The sequence below is a fragment of the Podarcis filfolensis genome (assembly GCF_964270895.1).
Source record: "Podarcis filfolensis genome assembly, chromosome: 13".
NCBI lineage: Eukaryota > Metazoa > Chordata > Lepidosauria > Squamata > Lacertidae > Podarcis > Podarcis filfolensis.
In genome coordinates, this window is record NC_139615.1 from 53,263,281 (window position 1) to 53,283,166 (window position 19,886).

At 46.3% G+C, this 19,886-nt stretch overlaps 2 protein-coding genes across 10 annotated transcripts in view; one reads left to right on the forward strand and one right to left on the reverse strand.

Moving 5' to 3' along the window:
* Positions 1-19,886, reverse strand: part of MYO1H (myosin IH) — a 96,331-nt gene that overhangs the window by 67,395 nt on the left and 9,050 nt on the right. The window contains exon 1 of one of the 2 annotated variants that reach the window (XM_083583800.1): positions 5,351-5,627. The exons of the other annotated variant lie outside the window; for it this stretch is intronic. Coding sequence (XP_083439926.1) covers positions 5,351-5,476 — 126 coding nt within the window. The 5' untranslated portion in view covers positions 5,477-5,627. Of the gene's footprint in view, positions 1-5,350; positions 5,628-19,886 lie in introns of those variants that run through there. 2 annotated transcript variants of the gene reach the window in all.
* Positions 1-19,886, forward strand: part of FOXN4 (forkhead box N4) — a 52,477-nt gene that overhangs the window by 4,159 nt on the left and 28,432 nt on the right. For 7 of the 8 annotated variants that reach the window (XM_083583886.1, XM_083583879.1, XM_083583883.1 and 4 more), the window contains exons 3-4: positions 9,912-10,033; positions 17,471-17,559. In XM_083583886.1, the coding sequence (XP_083440012.1) occupies positions 17,474-17,559 (86 nt within the window). In that variant the 5' untranslated portion in view covers positions 9,912-10,033; positions 17,471-17,473. Of the gene's footprint in view, positions 1-9,911; positions 10,034-16,661; positions 16,772-17,470; positions 17,560-19,886 lie in introns of those variants that run through there. The other variant, XM_083583881.1, reaches the window with a different exon arrangement.

Consider the following 19,886-nt stretch of genomic DNA (forward strand, 5'->3'; position numbering starts at 1 on the left):
TTGCAATTTACAGACCAGTAGAAGACTATGAGGAACTATCAGCACAGCAAAGGACTAGGATAGGCATGCGCTTTGTCACACATTCAGTGGATTGCTGCATTGCTAGCGTGCTTGGTAAAGAGATTTAATATTCTAGTTCCTAGTAATGCTTGCTGATGCCCTGAATTTTGCCACTTTAGTACTGATTTGTTTACAGCACCTGACAAAAGGACAGCGGTAAAATTATCTGATCTGCCTAGGAATTTAGTTAAAATGGGTGTAATACCTGAAAGCTGTTAAATAGAAGATAGAGCAAGCTTGTCTTTTCCTGCTCCAGAGGGCAGGATGGGGATCAATGGATGTTTCATGTTTTATTTTGTTGGAAGGCGCCCAGAGTGGCTGGGGCCAGTGGCGTAGCGTGGGGGGTGCAGGGGGGGCCGGCCGCACCGGGCGCAACATCTGGGGGTTAGGGAAAATCCACGGGTTAGGGGGCGCAAATCCACGGGTTAGGGGGCGCAAATTACTTGCCTTGCCCCGGGTGCTGACAACCCACGCTACGCCACTGGCTGGGGCAACATATAAATAAATTGTTGTTATTGTTATTGTTAAAATGGCAAGAAACGTGATTCCAACTAAACATCAGGAAGATCTTACTTGTGGTAAGAGTGGAATGGTCTCCTTCAAGAGCTTGTAGACTCTCCTTCCTTGCATTGCAGGAATTGGACTAGATCCCAAGCAGGATACCTTCCAACTCTATGAGTCTACAAATTTTCTATGATTCTACAATTCTATGACTCTACAAATTTTCAGGTGTAAATAGTACAGAGGGAGTCCAATTTTGATTCAGAAAACTGTCAAACAGCTCTTACTGTCAGAAAGTTCTTCCTGATGTTTAGTTTGAATCTCCTTTCTTGTAACTTGAAGCCATTGGTTCAAGTCCTAACCTCCAGAGCAGGAGAAAACAAGCTTGCTCCATCTTCCATGTGACAGCTCTTGAGATATCTGAAGATGGCTATCATATCTCTTCTCAGTCTCCTCTTTTCTAGGATAAACATCAGCAGCTACTTCAACTGATCCTCTGCACACCTTCCAGCTTATCAACATCTTTCTTAAATTGTGGTGCCTAGAATCATTGGTATAGCCAAGATTTTTGTTAGCGGGGCAGGCTTTTGTTTGGGGGGTGCAGAACCTCAGATTTGTATTGATTTGTATTGATTTAGGGGGGGCAGCTGCCCCCCTACCCTTCCTTGGCTATGCCCATGCCCAGAATTGGACGCATATTCCAGGTGTGGTCTGACCAAGGCAGAATAGAGGGGTTCTATTACTTCTCTTCATCTGGACACTAGACTTCTGTTGATGCAGCTGAGAATAGCATTAGCTTTTTCTGCATCTGCATCACACTGTTGACTCATGTTAAGCATGTGGTCCACCAAGACCTCCGGATCTTTTTCATATGTACTGCTAGTAAGCCAGGTGTACTACATCCTATATTTATTTATCTGGTTCTTCCTGCCTAAATGCAGAACCTTACATTTGTCCCTACTGAAATTCATTTTGTTAGCTTGCGCCGAGTTCTCCAATTTGTTGAGGTCATTTTGAATTTGGAATCTGTCTTCTGTGGCATTAGCTCCCCCTCCCAGTTTGGTGTCATCTGCAAATTGGATAAACATCCCCTCAATTCCTTCATCCAAGTCGTTTATAAAGTCGTTGACCATCAGTGGGCCCAGAACAGAGCCCTGCATCACCCCATTTATTACTTTTTTCCTGGATGATGAGGAACCAATAATGAGTACTCTTTGGGTTTGGTCAGTCAACCTGCTACAAATCCACCTGTTACCTCATTCAACCTACATTTTCCCAGCTTCCTCACAAGAATATCATGGGGAACTTTGTCAAAAGCCTTGCTGAAATCAAGATATACTTCGTCCACAGCATTCCCCAGATCCACCAAGCTTGTGATTCCATCAAAGAAAGAAATTAGATTTGTCTGGCATGACTTGCTTTTGAGAAACTTGTGTTGGGTCATAGTAATCACAGCATCCTTTCTAAGTGCTCACAGACCAACTGTTGCACTATCTGTTCTAGGATCATTCCTGGTACAGGCAATCCTCACCTAAGTCCATTTCACCCCACCCTGCCTTGTTCTGCCCCTTTTTGTGACATTTTTATGACGGTTTGGCACTGCTTCTGGGTTTGGCACTGTGTACACGTATGTAATTGTGCGTCATTCGGACGTGCCTAAATTGGTTGTTGCCTGTATTGATATCAAATTCACCAGTTGGTAGTTACCTGGGTCTTCTTTTCCCCCTCTCTCCCCCTCAGGTTGCTGCCTGCTGCCTGCTTCTAGACCAATTCTCACACACCCCCTGGCTCCGGCTTTGGTCCGCCTAACCACTGACCAGTTGACCCACCCATTTGCCCTCTGACACAGAGCAACTTCCTTTCTTAATATTAATATTAATAATTTATTATTTATACCCCACCCATTATTTATACCCACACTTAGGGGTCATGATGGCCCTTGCCTGGCTACTTCAACAGCGGGATCCTCCATTAGATTGTAACCCTTGCTGGGTCCAGGAATTAGAAGGGGCTCAGGCACACAGCCTAACCCCTCCCCCCCCCAAGCATCACAACAATATGTTCAATCCAGCTCTGGGTGATTCCTCAGAAGTAAGTTGCAGTGTGGTTCATCTGACTGCATATTCTTAAATTCCTCAACATGCACCTGCAATTCTATGCATGTCTACATAGTGTGCAGTTAGTGACGGGGAAGAAATTAAACTCAGTTCACATTTCAAGATGGACTTACTTAATTTGCACTGTCCACCCACCCGTCAAACTCTGCACATCTCCAGGCAAGTAAAGTGTACCAGAATGTACATAGAATCTTAGAGTTGGAAGGGACCCCAAAGGTCATCTAGTCCAACCCCCTGCAATGCAGGAATCTCAGCTAAAGCATCCATGACAGATGGCCACCCAACCTGTGCTTAAAAACCTCCAAGGAAGGAGAGCCCACAAACTCTCATGGGAGTCTGTTCCACTACCAAACAGCTCTTACTGTCAGAAAGTTTTCCCTGATGCTTAGTTGGAATCTCCTTTCTTGCAACTTGAAGCCACTGGTTCGAGTCTTACCGTCCAGAGCAGGAGAAAACAAGCATGCTCCCTCCTCCATGAGACAGCCCTTGAGATATTTGAAGATGGCTATCAAATCTCCTCTCAGTCTCTTCTTTTCCAGGCTAAACATACCCAGCTCCTTCAAGCACTCCTCATAAGCAGGGGCGGAGGAAGAGGGGGCGGTGGGGGCGGGCTGCCCCAGGTGTCACCACTGAGGGGGGTGACAAAATGCCGGGCGGCACTCGCCGTGGGGCTTGCACCCGTGCCTGAGCTATGCGTCTCTCCTGAGCGAGATGTGGTGGCTTGGGTGCATCACTGCCCAAATGGTCCACCCGCTGCCTCCCCCCGCCCCAGCTGTAGGGCGGCTGAATGGGAGGAGGCAGGCAGACTCCTCGGAGGCCCCACGGAGCCCCAGCTGGCCCCGCCCCCGTGGGCAGCTGGTTCCGCCTTCAGGCACAGGGCACACACACCGCCCCAGGCTCCCGATCGGCTTGCTCCACTGCTACTCATAAGGCTTGGTTGATCCCTTGATCCTCTTGCTTGCCCTCCTCTGCACACCATCCAGCTTGTCAACATCCTTCTTACATTGTGATGCCCAGAACTGGACACAGTGTTCCAGGTGTGGTCTGGAATAGAGTGGGACTATGACTTCCCTTGGTCTAGACACTAGACTTCTGTTGCTGCAGCCTAGAATAGCATTAGCTTTTTTTGCTGCTTCCTCACATGGTTGACTCATGTTCAGCTTGTGGTCCACTAAGACCCCAATATTCTTTTCACATGTACTGCTAGTAAGCCAGTGTAAAGGGCACACATGGTGTAAATGCATATATAAGTGAAGATAACATACAAAAATTATAGGAGGAGGAACTGTTTTGCAAAGATGCAAAGAGGCAAAATTGCAGGAGAAAACTGCACTAAAGTGCTAGTGAATTTCATGAGGAATATTTTTTAAAACATTTGCAAACCAATGTATAGAACTAAACAGATGATTACAAAAATGAGAAGCTGAGGAGGGTTCCCCTCAAAAGATAACCCCTACCTGCAAACAACCCCCCTAAAATCATACAACAGCAACACCTCAACAATGACCCCAAATTGTTTTTTAAAAGAGAAATTTTAAAAATAAGTGGAAGAGGCAGGGTGCCTTGTTGGGCTCCAAGGGGGATGATTTCTCAGAGATTTGCAATGCCCATGGGCACATGTTGGGAACCCCTGTTTTTTATGTATTTGATTTTTATTTTCCTGGAGGCCCCCCAAAAGACATTATGAAACCCTGTATTCCCACACATAAACAACTAACAGCAGTATACATCTGTAAAACACATTCTTATTAAGTGATCCACAAGTTAATGTAAACCTTTGGGACTGGTCTTTGGTTTTCTGGAGAATTTCTGAACAAAATAAAGCTCCCCCTTTCTCCCACCAAGGTGTCCCTTTGTGCTTTGTTCCTCTGGCTGGTCTTAACTTGTGGATCAATCTTCCCATAAGGGCAAGAGGCTGTCCTCTTTTGTACCAGGGATTCAGGGTTGCACCTTTTAAGTCATTCCGGAATACAGCTATAACCATTTATGCTGCCACTAAGAGAAATCCCAGTTAGTGGTTTATCCACCTAGTCCTGATTCTCATTTAAATACAGATTCAGCAATGCAAGGGCTGCAGACTTTGCGACATGCTGTTGAGTAATTTTACTTAATTCATTACTATCTAGATGGCTTCCCCTTTCCTCAATTTAATCCCCACAACAACACTGCAAGGTAGGTCAGGCTTAGAAGCAGTGACTGGCCCCCAAGGCTACCCAGTGAGCTTCATGGCCAAGTGAGGATTTGAACCCTGGTGCCTGCCAGGTTTTAGTCTGACACTCTAGTCTAACCGCTACACAGCACTAGCTCTATTTCATTAAACCCTGAGTAAAATACTTGTTGACACTTTAAACACTTGCTCATTAAACACTTGTTCCCCCCAATCTGCCACCTTCGGACATGCCCACCACAACTGCCTATAGCTGCCTCTCTCCCAGCCCCTCGCCAGGACACAGAGCCCCCATTCTAAGGCTTTGCTCTTGGGAGGTGGGGTTCTTGGAAGCCAGATGCCTAAGGAAAGTGCTTCAGACCCCACGCCTGATCCTGTTTTCTGCCATGCTCCCTTTAGGGCGATGGGCCAAGCGCCATTCTGGAACCTGCAGCATTTTTCTGGCAAATGCTCTAATTATTCCTATTGCGTTTTACAGCCTGCATTCAGCTCCATGCCATCCTACCTCCATGCAGAGAGATCTCCGACCCGTTATTCTTTCCAGGAGTTCGGATTCCTGCCTTGCTCTGACATGATGAATGACTTTTGAGCAATCTGATACGTGCCATGCCCCTCCGTCTTGCACACCCATTCCATTGCCAGTTGTCTTAAATGACCAGATCCGAACGGCATTGTTTGCAGTCAGACAAAATGGAAAGAGGAATTCCTTACCACATGCCTGGATGTCTCTTGTTCGAATTTAATTGAATTCTTGCTTGTGCTAAAACAGCCATCAATTATTCAAGGCCGCCTTCATTAATTCTAAATATTACAAGCAATAAGTGGGGTGTTATTGCACCGTTAAGGATTCAGGCAGATAAATGCACCTGCTTGTTGCATTTTAATCCTGCATACTTGATCAGCCATCAAGCCTGGAAAGGATTTAGCCTGCTGCAGCTCACGAGAGATGGGAAATGGATATTTATTTTACAGAGAGCTAGTTACCAATCTAGTCAACAGTGTGATGCAGCAGCAAAAAAGAGAGAAATGAATGCTGTTCTAGAGTGAACAACAGAAGAATATAATGTCCAGATCAAGGGAAATAATAGTATCTCTCTCTTCTGCCTTGGTCAGACCCCACCTAGAACAACACTGTGTTCAGTTCAAGGAGGGCATTGGCAATCTGGAAGGTGTGTAGAGGATGGCAACCAAGATGATCCAGGGTTTGGAAACCAAGGTGGAATCTACACACATATAAAAAGCGTTCTGAAAATGCTTTTTTAAAACCGTTTTTTAAAAATACATTGAATTTTCTATAAGGCTCACTATCACCATCCAGTGTCACACTTAAAACATTTTATTTGCAGCTGTATAGCTGAGTTCCAAGCCTTAAGAGGAACAGCTGAGGGAGCTGAGGATGTTTAGCCTGGAGTCTGGACAAGAGGAGACTGAGAGGAGATACGATGGCCATCTTCAAATATCTCAAAGGCTGTTACACAGAAGATGGAGCAAACTTGTTTTCTCCTGCTCTAGAGGGTGGGACTCAAACCAGTGGCTTCAAGTTACAAGAAAGGAGATTCCGACTAAACATCAGAAAAAACTTTCTGCCAGTAAGATTGGTTTGACAGTGGAACTGTTTCCTTCAGCAGGTTGTGGGCTCTCCTTCCTTGGAGTTTTTTAAGAAGAAGTTGGATGGTCGCCTGTCATGGATGCTTTAGTTGAGATTCCTGCATTGCAGGGGGTTGCACTCAGGGCTTTTTTTCTTAAAAAAAATGTTGAGGGGTACTCTCATTTTGACTCAAGAAGATCACCATTTTATTGTTCAAATCGGAAAAAATAAATACAGTAAATGGACAAAAGTAAAAAGATTCACAAAATATTTAGGGGGGTCTGTGTACCCCCAGGAAAAAAGCACTAGCTGCACTAAATGGACATCAGGGTCCCTTCCACCTCTACAATTCTATGATTCTATTATCACTAGCATTTCTTAAAAGAGTAAATAAAACACACAGAGGTCCCATTGGTAAGAGGGGAAATCTTCTTTACTTACGGTGTTTTCATCTTTATGAGGTCGGCTGCCTTGTGCATTTTTCCTGACTATCTGTTAGTCTCAGCCCCGTCCTCTGCTGCTGGGGGGCCTGCAAGGTATACACAAGACTGACTTAGTGACACAAGAGAGCATCCTCAGAAGACAATGCCCACCACAAACACCCCCCTCCGTGCTAGAATGCTGGCTTTCCTAAATACTAATTCAACAAGCACATTAAATCTTATCAAGTCTGCAAGTTAGTATTGTAATAAATGAAAATCTGCCCTTATTCCCTTATGGGGGAATAAGAGCCCTTATAGAGTCTTTTGCAGGTTCTCCATTGGTCGGAGAAAATAACAGGCCAACCAGAGAATATTGAGAAGCAAAGCGGCTTGTAAGCCTGATCTTTATTGAACTCTTGCACCAGGATGCTCCCCTCACACGCAGGAAAGGAGGAGGACCCCAAACAAAGGTGTGCCCGCCCTTATATAGACATTTTAAATTGCCTGCCCTGGAGTCCAAGACCACCCTCAGAAACATCATACCTACATCACAGAAAGGGTATAGCTCAAGAGAAATCTGAGTGCGTTGTTTACCTCCTGTCTGGCAGGTTACCTGTTAATGCTTACTTGATTGGATTGCCTGGGGAGCCCGACCAGTCTTTTGTAATGATAAATACTTAGTTCCTGAGCCAGGTCACAGGCTCACCCTATTCATACACAGACATATCCTTACGACAGGATTTGTGAATGAAAAGACAATGGAGCGGCTTTTCCATTTTCCTTGACCTTGCAGAGAAATCATTTGGTCAGTTTGGGAGTCAAAATGGTTTCCAGGCTGTTTTCCTGTGCTGCTTCAGACATGTGGTTCATATATTTATGTACGTGTTTGCTTGGTACATTTATGAACATTTATTATATATAGACCTTATTTTTTTAATTTCAGTATAAACCGTTGGAACTGGTCTTTGATTTTCTGGAGAAATTGTAAACGAATCCAGTTATCATTACTGGTCCTGCTGTAAGGGGGTACGATTAGCTCTTTACATTGCCGCCCCCCAAATATACTCCTCAAATATACTTAGAAGAGACAGCTTATGTTACAACCTGCGATTGTGGGAAACCAGAGCTTAGACTTCCCATTTAGGGTTTTTAATGTTGCAATTCTTAACACACTTTGCGGAGAGGGGGAACCTGCCTTCCAATACTCATGCATAGAAATGAGCCCACATCTGGAGAGGATTTCATCAGAGCCACCCAGGCTGGCCTTTGCTGTGGGAGGGCATCCTTGGGGGCTGAGGAGAAGCCCCTGTGGCCTGCGAATCGCCTTGGAGGGACTCTGGAGAGGAAGAGCAGAAAGAGATGTAACGTCACGCAATCCTGTTCCTTTGGCTTGCGTCTGCTTGCAGCATCTGTTCCAGATCAGGACTGTTCCAGATTTTACAATGCAGAAAAATGTGTTCAAACATGCATATTTATGGGACAATTTAATTTTTTCTTTATTATTAAAAGCTAAAATAACATTTAAACTGTATTATATTTGGGGCAAATTCTTTCTAAAATGTGTTATATTAGGCAAAATCACATGCAAAGGTGTGTTTATTAGGAGGAAGAGAGTTTTAATGTTTAAAAGTTCAACATATATAGATATTTAACACAAATGAATGTGGAAATGTGTTGGACTGGAAATACTGGAAAATGAAAAATGTAGAGAAACGTAAATTGACAGATCTAACCATCCCTGCCATCCACCTTGAATTACAATGGAAGCATTTATGGCAAACTGAGTATATTTTGATTTTTCAGCTCTCAGATTACACACACACACAAAGCAGCAAAGAGGAATGAGATGTAATTGATTATTTAATAAATTGCATACCACTTTTCAAGGGAAAAAATAATCCAAAATATGTTTACAAATGACATATCAGATAAGCAATAAAATACAATTTAAGACTGCAAAGCACTGCCAAAATCTTAAAACAATATTTCAAAATGTTTCTAAAAGGCCAAGAGGACCAACGCTAATCCAGCATAATGTAAAATTATCAAAATCAGGTAAACATTGGAAAGTTATGCAGCTCAGATCAAACAAGTTGCTAAAGGTGGTGGGAAAAGGTGGAACGTCTTGAAGGCTGCAAGAGAATGAAGAGAACAACCTAAGAAGAGCCTGCTATATCCAGCCAATGGCCCATCCTCTTCTCCCAGTGGCCAAATGGATGGGCCGGCCTGGTCGGACTCTGACATCTCACGTAATCACATTCCACTGTTGTGGGGCTGCCGCTAAGAATGCCTTCATCATGAGCGCTTCACAGACATTTCATAGTGGATTGAGTAACTTCATTGATTGACTGTAAACTATCATCATCATCATCATCATCATCATTATTAAAGATTTCCTTATACTGCGTCAGATCCTGGCTCCACCTAGCTCAATGTTTTCTCCTTGCAAGGCAGATGTTGTGCCACAGAGCTATGGCCCCTTCGCCTAAGAGAGTGTGTATTGTTTTGAAAATGGCCAAAAACAATAAAAGGAGCAGAATTGGTTTTCTCCTGACTCCAAAGCAGACAAAAGAGGAGGATTGTGCTGGGCACCATCCACTGTGCAGTCCTTTCCTGCCAAAGTCCGGTAGACGTGGAAGGGGAAGCCGGGATTCTCCTGGAGGGCTCCTATTCCTCAGAAGGTCTTCTGCAGATCTTCCTGAATGACTGAGCCCATTGTGTTTTATTTAACTGCAGAACTATAGGACCCAATTAAAAATAATGAGGCCCGTCTCCACCTGCCAGGCTCAGTTAGTGATAATGGAAGCTGATAGCTCCTGGAATATATTCATTTTTGTCTGATAGGTGAACTAGGGCAGGGGTCTTGGCTTGGGTCAGTGGCACATCCCTAGCAACAAAACATGGGTCATTCGCACCCAAGGGGGCCTTTAGGAACCCAGTGATTAAATAAGGAAGTAGGAAGTAAATCAAATACAAAAAGGTGAAGGACCCCCCCCTCTCCGTTTCAGCTGCATTTTACTGTTTGGCTATTCATCAGATTATTCCCTCTCTTTAAGGCCAATGGGGAAAATCCACTGGCTGTGGACAGATGAGGAGAGGGATCCATTTGACATCACACATCCAGGGACAAAGAAAACAAGCAATGTGATTCTTGTCCATATTTAGGAGTTGTGGAAAGGTCAGTATTTCCTTTTTTTATAATTTTTATTAACAGGCCAATCACATCACATTATTCAAATCACATTGGTTCCGAATTATACAGCCAAATTTTAAATTTTTGAGGGTACCCATATATCAAGCTCCGCACGAGGGAAAGGTCAGTATTTGCTGCCCCGTCCCAGAACCGCCATGCAAGCCTAATTGTATTACGAAAACCTGAACTTGATCACGTTTGGGTTTAACTGAAAGAATTATTAGAAGCACTGACATCTGCATGGCAAGATCAATATAAAATCACAGAGCTTTTAGTTAATGCACCAGGTTTCTTTTATCATTCAGCTCCCTCTTGAGGCATTAAAAAATACACATATATATTTACCCGTCAATGGAGACAGTGTGCTGGGGATATGTCCTAAATGAGAGCCACATGGGAGGAAGCAAGCCCGGTGGATGGTGTTTATTATTGGCTCAGGCCTTTCAAAACATACTATTTTGTGTGTGTGTGTGTGAGAGAGAGAGAGAGAGAGAGAGAGAGAGAGAGAGAGGAGGGGGGATTTGAACTTGGCCATCTGACATGACTGGTTCTTGAATTAACGTTAAGTATCTGTGCGGCGAGAGCACTCCAAACTTGGAGAAGCTGGACAGGACCTGTCATTTTGAATGAGTAATCCATCCTGAGTGCAGAGGAGAGGCAACACATTGCTTCCCCCTTCAGTCACGGAGAAGGGCAATCACTATCTGTCAGCAGCTCTATAAACACACCCACACCCCGAGATGGGATGCTTAACTTATTGGCAGCAATTCAGCCCTGGCACCTCCACTGTCAGCAGTGGGTGACTTTGACACTTGTTAGCAGGTGACCACGGTGCAAGCTGCACACCACCTCCCGCCTCTCTTGGCCATGAGAATTTTTTTAAAAAACTACTAACATCCTTCTCTGTGTCTAATGATGTTCCTGAGAGAGGCGAGAACAGTCTTTCCTGCGTTCTCCACCCACCTTCAGCCACTGCAAACAGCAGCCAGCAAATGCCTTAAAGGGACGCAATCCATCGTCCAATAGTCCAGCACCCATTCCTTCGGATGAGATTGCGCATCATAAACAGCTTATGGTGGGAGTTCGTGGTACATCCATTGCAGAGCTAATAACAATGTGGATTCTGTGTATTTGGGCTTGAATAGACCAGTGCATTGCTACCGTAAACCATGGAGCTTGCTCCCACGGGAGGCAGTGATGGCCCCCAGCCTGGATGGCTTTAAAAGAGGAATAGAGAAATCCATGGAGCTACTAGCCAGGATGGCTCTGCTCTGCCTCCATGTGCTGCTGGGCATTGCAGGAGGGGGCGGGGCTCTTGCGCTTGGGTCCGGCTTGCAGGTTTCCTAAACACATCTGGTTGGACAATGTGAGAACATGGATCCTGGACTGGATGGGCCATTGGCCTGATCCAGCAACTCTTCTTATGTTCTTAGCCGCAGATTGTATCCTATTAGAAAAGTGTATATTGGAGCAATCTAAATTAGGCTGGCTGATGAAGTTCTATTACATGGAAAGAACGTGAGACATGCCCAAAGCTGTTTTGAGGGCCCAGCCATGGGGGTGGACATGCCCCCTTCCAGGGGAGCAGCACAATGGCACCAGCACCTATTCTCCTCCAGACCTCTTTTGGTGGCAGAACTTTGCAGCTATCCTGACATCATTGGGAGCAATTTTTTAAGCTTTCCCACATCACTACAAGAGCACGTAGGTAGCCGGGGATGTGTGTCTGCCTTTTTGCACCATTTCCTGTGTTTTGTGTGTGTGTCCCAGGATAAGTGAATATTGGATACAGCAGCTGTTCTGATGATGCAGTTACAACATTCCTCCCCTCCCCCTCCCCCTGACTGCATCAGCATAAATTATGGTTATAGGATTGCTCTGCATGTTTTTTTTTCTCTATAGTTGACAACTAGGATAGCTACTCTCAAGTTATATATATAGTTTAAAAATGCACACAAAACTCAGCAGGTAGCTTGTGAATTTTTTCTCTGGTCTACAGAGTTATTAGTATCAATAAGAAAAGATTATGTAGGGAAAGAGGAAGGGGAAATGTCTGAAAGATACCAGAAATCCCCTTTTGTCCTTGTGTTCCCCATTAGTACACCCCATAACACCAGCTGGGAGGAGAGCACATCGTGATCGATTCAGCTGGTCACCCGTGTGCTACAGAAGAAGCCCAAAACCGACAAGCAGTTGGCTCATTCTCTTGCGATATTGTCACCCAGGAAACAAATCTATGATGACACAGTTACATGCATCTGTGAACCTCCTGGCCTCATAGGTCACTGGGCAAATCTCTGCAAACCCAACTGTTGACAGTTCTTCACGGGGTTCCCCACAGGAAACAGAAGGTTAATTGACCATTCCCCAAAACCATGAAGTGCTTTTGAAAATGTTAGTTTTAAATCATGGGACACAGCCCCCTGGACTACAAAAAGGAGCAAGTGCGAGAGTGGCTTGTTTCTACTAATTACTGAAATGTTGGATTTGGGGACTGGGAAGGTGAAAAAATGGTTTAATTGGATTTCCGAGTCATGTCAAAATTGAGCAGAAGCAACCTAAGAAGCGGTGGCAGGATTTGGGACAGAGACGTTTGAGGAGGGTGGGTGGATCCATCCGGCTAAAGTGCCCCTGGATAAAAATAACACCCCTGCCTCGATTGTTCCAATTTGATTAATGCCTGTCAAGGAGACGTGTGTAGAAAAGTCTCACCCTGGTCCATGTAGAATCTGGAAAGGACAAACGGGGATGAAACATTGAAGACACAGCTCACATTGCAAAGGGACTGGCTTTTCACACCAACTTTATGTCCTGACAATACCCCAAAGTAGATGCCAGCAGCTCATCTGCTATCTCAACAAAATAAATGGGGAGAAACAACAATGCAGGCATGTCCTTATAGGTCTGTCTGTAACAGGAAGCACAGAAGACCTAAAACAATTTGAGATCTTGTGCTGGAAGAAACATCACCAACAGCTGGGGCAACAGGGCAGTCTTCCCCAGGATGGGGCTTTCCAGATGTTTTGAACTAACCCCCATGACATGACATGGAGAAAGTTGAGAAAGAATTTTTCCCCCTCCCTCTTTCATAACACTAGCAAGTCACGGACATCCAATGAAGCTCAATGTCAGAACATTCACAAGTGATAAAAGAAAGCACTTATTCACGCAGCAGATTGGTTGAACTATGGAACTCGCTGCCACAGGAGGCAGGGATGGCCTTTAAAAGAGGATTGGACAAATTCATGGAGAAGGCTATCAATGGCTGCTAGCCACGATTGTTTTGCTTTGCCTCCACAGCTGGAGACAGTTGGTATCCATCTGTCTCAGGAGACACTGGAGGAGTGTGCTTTCAGGGATGAAGTCCAAAGGTTGGCGAGTTACAGCGCCTGCTGTGGCTGTAGAGACTGATAGGGGAGAGACATGTTTTGTTGCATTTGCAGCAGAGGAAGGCATCCGGTTGTGTTGCTGCAGATGCACCAGGGGTTTTTTCCTCTCTGCGCTTTTCCCAGCAGTCATTCCTCCTCTGAGCATTGCTGTGGATGCATGACCTGAGTGTCTCCAGGCACTGCAGTCATCTGCTAAGGATTCCTACAAGGCAGATTTAAGGTGAATAGAGGCAGCAATGCTTCTGAAGACCACTTGCTGGAAACTGCTGGAGGTGAGAGGCCTCTTGTGCTCAAATCTTGCTTGTGGGCTTCCCACAGGCATCTGGTTGGTCACTGTGAGAAGAGGAGTCTGGACTAGAGGGGCCCCTGGGGCGGATCTCGCAGGCTCTTCTCCTGTTCTGGACTTGACACTAACTTTGACATTCTTTTCTCACCAGGCAGACATTTTCCTTTTTCTGGGGCAGCACCCAGGTATTGATGTTTATATATTCTGACTGTGTTTTTAACTTCATAAACTTTTGTTGCACTACCCAAAGGCCATGGCATCATCCAAAAACATCAACAGTCACTACATATACAGTAAAACTACAGACAAATCTACTAAAATTCTCTGTTACATAGGTAGTTCTCATATAGCATGTACAAATTAAATCTCCGAGTCCCCTTTGCAGTTGGCCACTAGTTTATCTGGTTCTTTCACCCTAATCTTCCCAGCTGCCAAGGTGCAGAGAGCTACTTTATAAGCTACAAAGTCACTGGCCTCACTCTGCAGCCGTTTCACCTTCTCTGCCCTGGTTGTTCTCGACATACTTGTGCATTTTGCTTATTGCTGATATTGTAAAGACTGCCTTCTATTTGAACCAGTCAGGCACTAGGACCACCCTCACTTCTCCTGGTCTTGGTTTTCAGGAAGACCTTTTTGTCCGTTACATCCCTGCATATAATCAGTGGTTGGTCCTATTGTACAACTCCGATGCACCATCTGTATGCTCTCAAGTGACTAGACTTTTGCTAAATGCCTTTTCCTGGTGGGATTAATGGGCAATTTCACACTAAATGATTTTAACTACAATTTGTTACACTGACAGAAAGTATTACAAGCAAATTTCACCCATGGGGGGTGGGGAGGCCTGGCCTTGTAAAATGGAGCACCTATCGCTCTGGTTTATGTCTATTTCAGTTTAAATATCAATCTACAAGAAATACAAAGAGGATTTGTAACACAAGTGGAGGGGGGAATTAAATGCTCTGGTAAATTAAAAGAGGCATTAAACGTTCTGAGGAAATAAGTTGCTTGTTTAAAAGCAGTTATTCACTATAATTTAAGTGTGTGTGTGTGTGTGTGTGTGTGTGTGTCTCTAGACTTTCCTAGTGCTGTTTTTCGCTTCTCTAGCCCATTTTGGTGCAAATGGTGATGCGTGAATCAGCCCTTTGCTCTATTTCTGTCAAGCAAATCACTGTGTTTGTTGCAGAGTACTGGAACTTGCTAGCCAGTGTGTCGTAGCAGAAACACATTCTGAATGATGCCCTAGCAGAGACCGGATGAACACTCCTTATTGATATACCATGTCTACTTTAATTTACCTGGAAGAAGGAAGAGGAAGGTTGACTCAGGATTGCTGCACACAGGTTATGCATTTTGTAAATTCAAGAGAAGGCTTACTCAATGCTCTGCCTCCACAGTCAGAGGCAGCGATGCCTCTGAATGCCAGTTGCTAGAAGCCACAGGAGGGCAGAGTTGCTCTTGTGCCCGGGGCCTGTTTGTGGGCTTCTCATAATGGGGGGCCCCTGGCTGGCAAGGGTAAGAACAGGATGCTGGCCTAGTTGGGCCAATGGCCTGATCCAGCAGACGCTTCCTATGTCCATCTGTGGCACCCTAGTTTGTTTATTTATTGAACTGCTTTTAGACCCCACCCTTCCTCCAAATAGAAGCGCAGGACAACTTACATCACAACACATGGAGTAACCGTACTATAATATATAAAGCAAAAATGAAACACAATTGCACATTTATTATTTGTACTTTTTTTCACAGCATTTATATACCACTTGCAATTAATAAAATCTTAAAGCGGTTTACAAACTTTGTGCAAATGAATAAGGAGGATTGCTGAATAAACCGGTCATCTGGAAGCAATCAAAAGGGAATCTGCACGTGCTCGGAGGTTTTCTGTTTCTGGTAAGAACTGGCAAAGCTTATTGTTGCTCTGTGAAAGCCCCAGGGAGACCTGGAATGGGCGGGGTGGGCAGAAAACATCAGAACATTGGAAGAACCCAGCTGGGTCCCACAAACCGTTTCCACAGGGGCTCCCCAAGGCCTGCTGGAAACCTGCAAGCAGGATCTGAGCACAAGATCTCTGGTTTCCAACAACTGGGATTCAGAAGTATTGATGCCTCCAACCGGGGGGCCAACTTGAATAAAATATGGGGGGGGCTTGCAAGTAAGCCCTGCCCTGCATAATCAGTCGCATGACATGGCGCGCACACACCATTTGAACGGCAATGCCCATCAACTTGGAAGGAGCAGCCCCTCAAATATTTTATTGGGGACCTTGGCTGCTAGGAGTTGGCTCCTCTGCAATCAACACTCTGGCTAGGAGCCATCCAGAGCTCTCTCCTCCTCCATGAATTTGTCCAATCTTCTTTCCAAACCATCCAGGTTGGTGGGGCGGGGGGGGGCAGCTCCCCCCCGGAGGTTCTGCCCCTCCTAATAGACATCCTGGCTCTGCCCGGGCCTCCCCGCCTCCTGTTGCAGCAGGGAGTTCCACAGTTTAACAACTCTGCCCTGCGGCAGCCTGACGGGCCTCTCCCGGCCGGGCTCCTCGCAGCCCCTTCTCTCCCGGCTTCCTCCTCGCGGGCCCTTTCCCGCTGCTGGAGGCGCGGGCGCCGCGGCGCCAAAGGGGAGGCCGGCCCGCCCTCCGGGCGCTCAGGGCGGCGCTGCTTCTGCCGCTGCCGCCGCGCCGCGTCTCGGGGCGACTGGGAGCTCCTCGCGGCCGAGACCCGGCTCCGCGCGCTGCCTCCGGGCTCCCGCGGCGAGCTTGGGGCGGGCGCCCAGGCTGCTCCGCCGGCCGAGAGAGAGAGAGAGAGAGAGAGAGAGAGAGAGAGAGAGAGAGAGGAGGGCGCCGCGGCGCCGCCTGCCCGGAGCTGCCCCGCCGCTGCCCCCCCCCCGCCGGCCCGCCCCTTCTGCGCATGCTCCAGGCTGGACAGCTCCCCGAGAGGGAAATTTAAAAACGGTTTGGCGAGCGAGGAGGAAGCGAGGAGAGCGCAGCCCGCCGGGCGAAGGGAGCAGCCGGGCGCCCGGGCAGCCGCCGCCGCCGCCGCCATCGTGGTGCAGGTACCTGCCTCCCCCCCCCCCCCCCGCCCAGGGTGCAAAAGCCGCAGGTGGGGAGCCCGGGACCCGGGGGGGCATAAGGGGGTCTGGGACCAGCTTCGCCTTCCTCCCCGTGAAAACAAAGTGGTATTGGGATAAAAGGTGCTGGAGTGATCATTGCCCCCCAAACTTGTCAGTTGCTATGACTTCGTTTATTTTCACCCACTTCTGCAATCAGCAGGTTTCTTTCTTTATTTGTTTTCTTTTGAGCAATTATTTCACTTCAGTGGGTTGTACTTTTGAAAATACGGCTAAGTCCACCTTGAGTCCAGTGGGCTGCATTTCTGAGTAAATGCGTAAAGTCAGGCTGCTCTCTCTCTAGATGAGGACACTCACAGCAAAAATGCCTGGAAAGTCGGTCCTGTGTAAATCTTACTGAATTTGGACTTGCACATAAGACTGCAAAATGTTGCATATCCCAAATTTATCCACTTGATAATGGTGGATTTTCCCCTCATTATATACTAGTGTTTGCTCATTAAGCATCAACAAAGGTTTTTTAAAAAAAATATCCAAGGAAATCTTCTTCTGAAGCAAAATATGTAAGATTTGGGTGTCATCATATATAGCATTTTAAACAATCAAGAAGCTAGTTCTTTATTTGTTGAAATACTGGGTAGTTCTGTCATACCTATGTGGTCCTCTCCCCTTCTTTCCATGTAGGAAATGATAGAAAGTGATATCACCTCCGTCATGTCTGGCCTCATTCGAAATTCAGGGCAAAGCCACCACCCTTCTCCACAAGAATATAGGTGAGCATTTTCTTTCTTTTTAATGAATTTGTATTTCTCCCTGCTGTCCTGTGAAATGGTGCTCTGAGTGTCATTTGCCCCCGTGCACACAAATCAATTTCACATTTGCCCTTTGCTTTTCAATTAGCTGTCCAGCCTGGCAATTTCTTGCATCTTAGGATGTGCTCAGTAACTAAGGGTTAATAATTATTTATCTCTTCCCTTGGGAACCTGGCAGAGCATTTTAGTAGGTGCTACTGGGGATTTCTGTTCCCCTCAAATGGCTTCTGGAGGTGTGTAAATGCCAGGTAGAACATCTGTACACTCCTTGGTGTGCAAACATGGTTCAGCCCTTCCACTGAAATGAATGACGGGTTCTGCGTGCATAAGAGATTTGGTGTCTTTGACACGTAGCAAAATCACAGACACATTCTGGCCTCCGTCTGTTTTACCGAAGACTCATGTGTTCATACAAATGACATGAGAAAACTTGGTATACTTATTGGTATAACATTATTCTTGTTTATAAAACCCATTTTTTAAAAATTTCTTTTTTCGTGTGTGTGTGTGTGTGTGTGTGTGTGTGTATTTCTTTAGTTTAAACCCCATACTTTATCCACCATGAGCTATGGCAGTTTGGAAGTTAATGCCAGCCATCCGTACGCTTTGAATATTGAGCGTCTAAGGATTGTCTTGCTGAATCAAGCCATAGTCCAGGGGAAAGGAATCTCCCTCCCTGTCTCCCTCAGTCCAGATGCGCCCTGAGCAGGGAGGCGGGGTCTCCATCTGGCCCTGCTCCAACAGCACTCAGGCTTGAAGTCAGCCTTGCATCCACATGAGTACACCGTACAGTACAGCGTGGCCAGTTGGGCAGATGCCTTTGGGCTCTAGCCTTCAGGGAATCTGCGCCTACCATCTTGGATCTTTCCCCTGAACATCAAGGTTCCACTTAGCTATCATGCCCAGTTGGCATTGAGAGACTCCTTCTCTGGAAACTTATTGACTTCCCTTTGCAGCCATATCAGTTGGTGGCCAATCACCACATTGTAACCAGTGGAACTTCCCACCACTGTACACCAAATTCCCTAAGTTAAATTACATGCGGTGTTTGTAATTTTTGTCTGCTGTAAAACTGCAGCTTAAAAGCTTGAATGGGTGACCCAAAGTTCTAGTATCACAAAAGAGGCGGAAAAGGTTTCCTCTCTCTCCACATAGTTCAGAATTTTAGAAACTTCTTATTGTGTCCTGCTTTCCTGCCACCCTCTGAAGTTATTTACAGGAAAACAAAGCACTGCAGCTGTCTAAAATGTTATTGCATCCTACCATGTGATAGGAGGCAGAATAACTGCTATATGTACACACTCTCTCTCTCTCTCTCTCTCTCTCACACACACACACCAACAAAAACAAAAACAGCCACGCCCCCCAGTTGTTGCCTTGCTGTACTTTGGGTTAAACTGGGTTACATTTTATACTGTGGTATGAAGCTCCTTAAAGGGACGCGGGTGGCGCTGTGGGTAAAACCTCAGTGCCTAGGACTTGCCGATTGCATGGCCGGCGGTTCGAATCCCCATGACGGGGTGAGCTCCCGTCGTTCGGTCCCAGCTCCTGCCCACCTAGCAGTTTGAAAGCACCCCCGGGTGCAAGTAGATAAATAGGGGCCGCTTACCAGCGGGAAGGTAAACGGCGTTCCGTGTGCTGCGCTGGCTCGCCAGAGCAGCTTCGTCACGCTGGCCACATGACCTGGAAGTGTCTCCAGACAGCGCTGGCCCCCGGCCTCTAGAGTGAGATGAGCGCACAAGCCTAGAGTCTGTCAAGACTGGCCCGTACGGGCAGGGGTACCTTTACCTTTTTATGAAGCTCCTGGCTGGACGCGGGTGGCGCTGTGGTCTAAATCACAGAGCCTAGGGCTTGCCAATCGGAAGGTCGGCAGTTCGAATCCCTGCGACGGGGTGAGCGCCCGTTGTTTGGTCCCAGCTCCTGCTCACCTAGCAGTTCGAAAGCACATCAAAGTCCAAGTAGATAAATAGGTACCGCTCTGGCAGGAAGGTAAACGGCATTTCCGTGCGCTGCTCTGGTTCACCAGAAGCAGCTTACTCATGCTGGCCACATGACCTGGAAGCTGACTGCGGACAAACGCCGGCTCCCTCGGCCAGTAAAGCGAGATGCGCGCTGCAACCCCAGTGTCGTCTGCGACTGGACCTAACGGTCAGGGGTACCTTTAGCTTTACCTATGAAGCTCCTACCAATTAATCTACCATCAGGTAACCTACTCAAAAGCACTTTTTAAAACTCCTCAACTTTTGTGCATTTGGAATGGGCGACTCAGAAGCCCCCTTCCCTCTCTG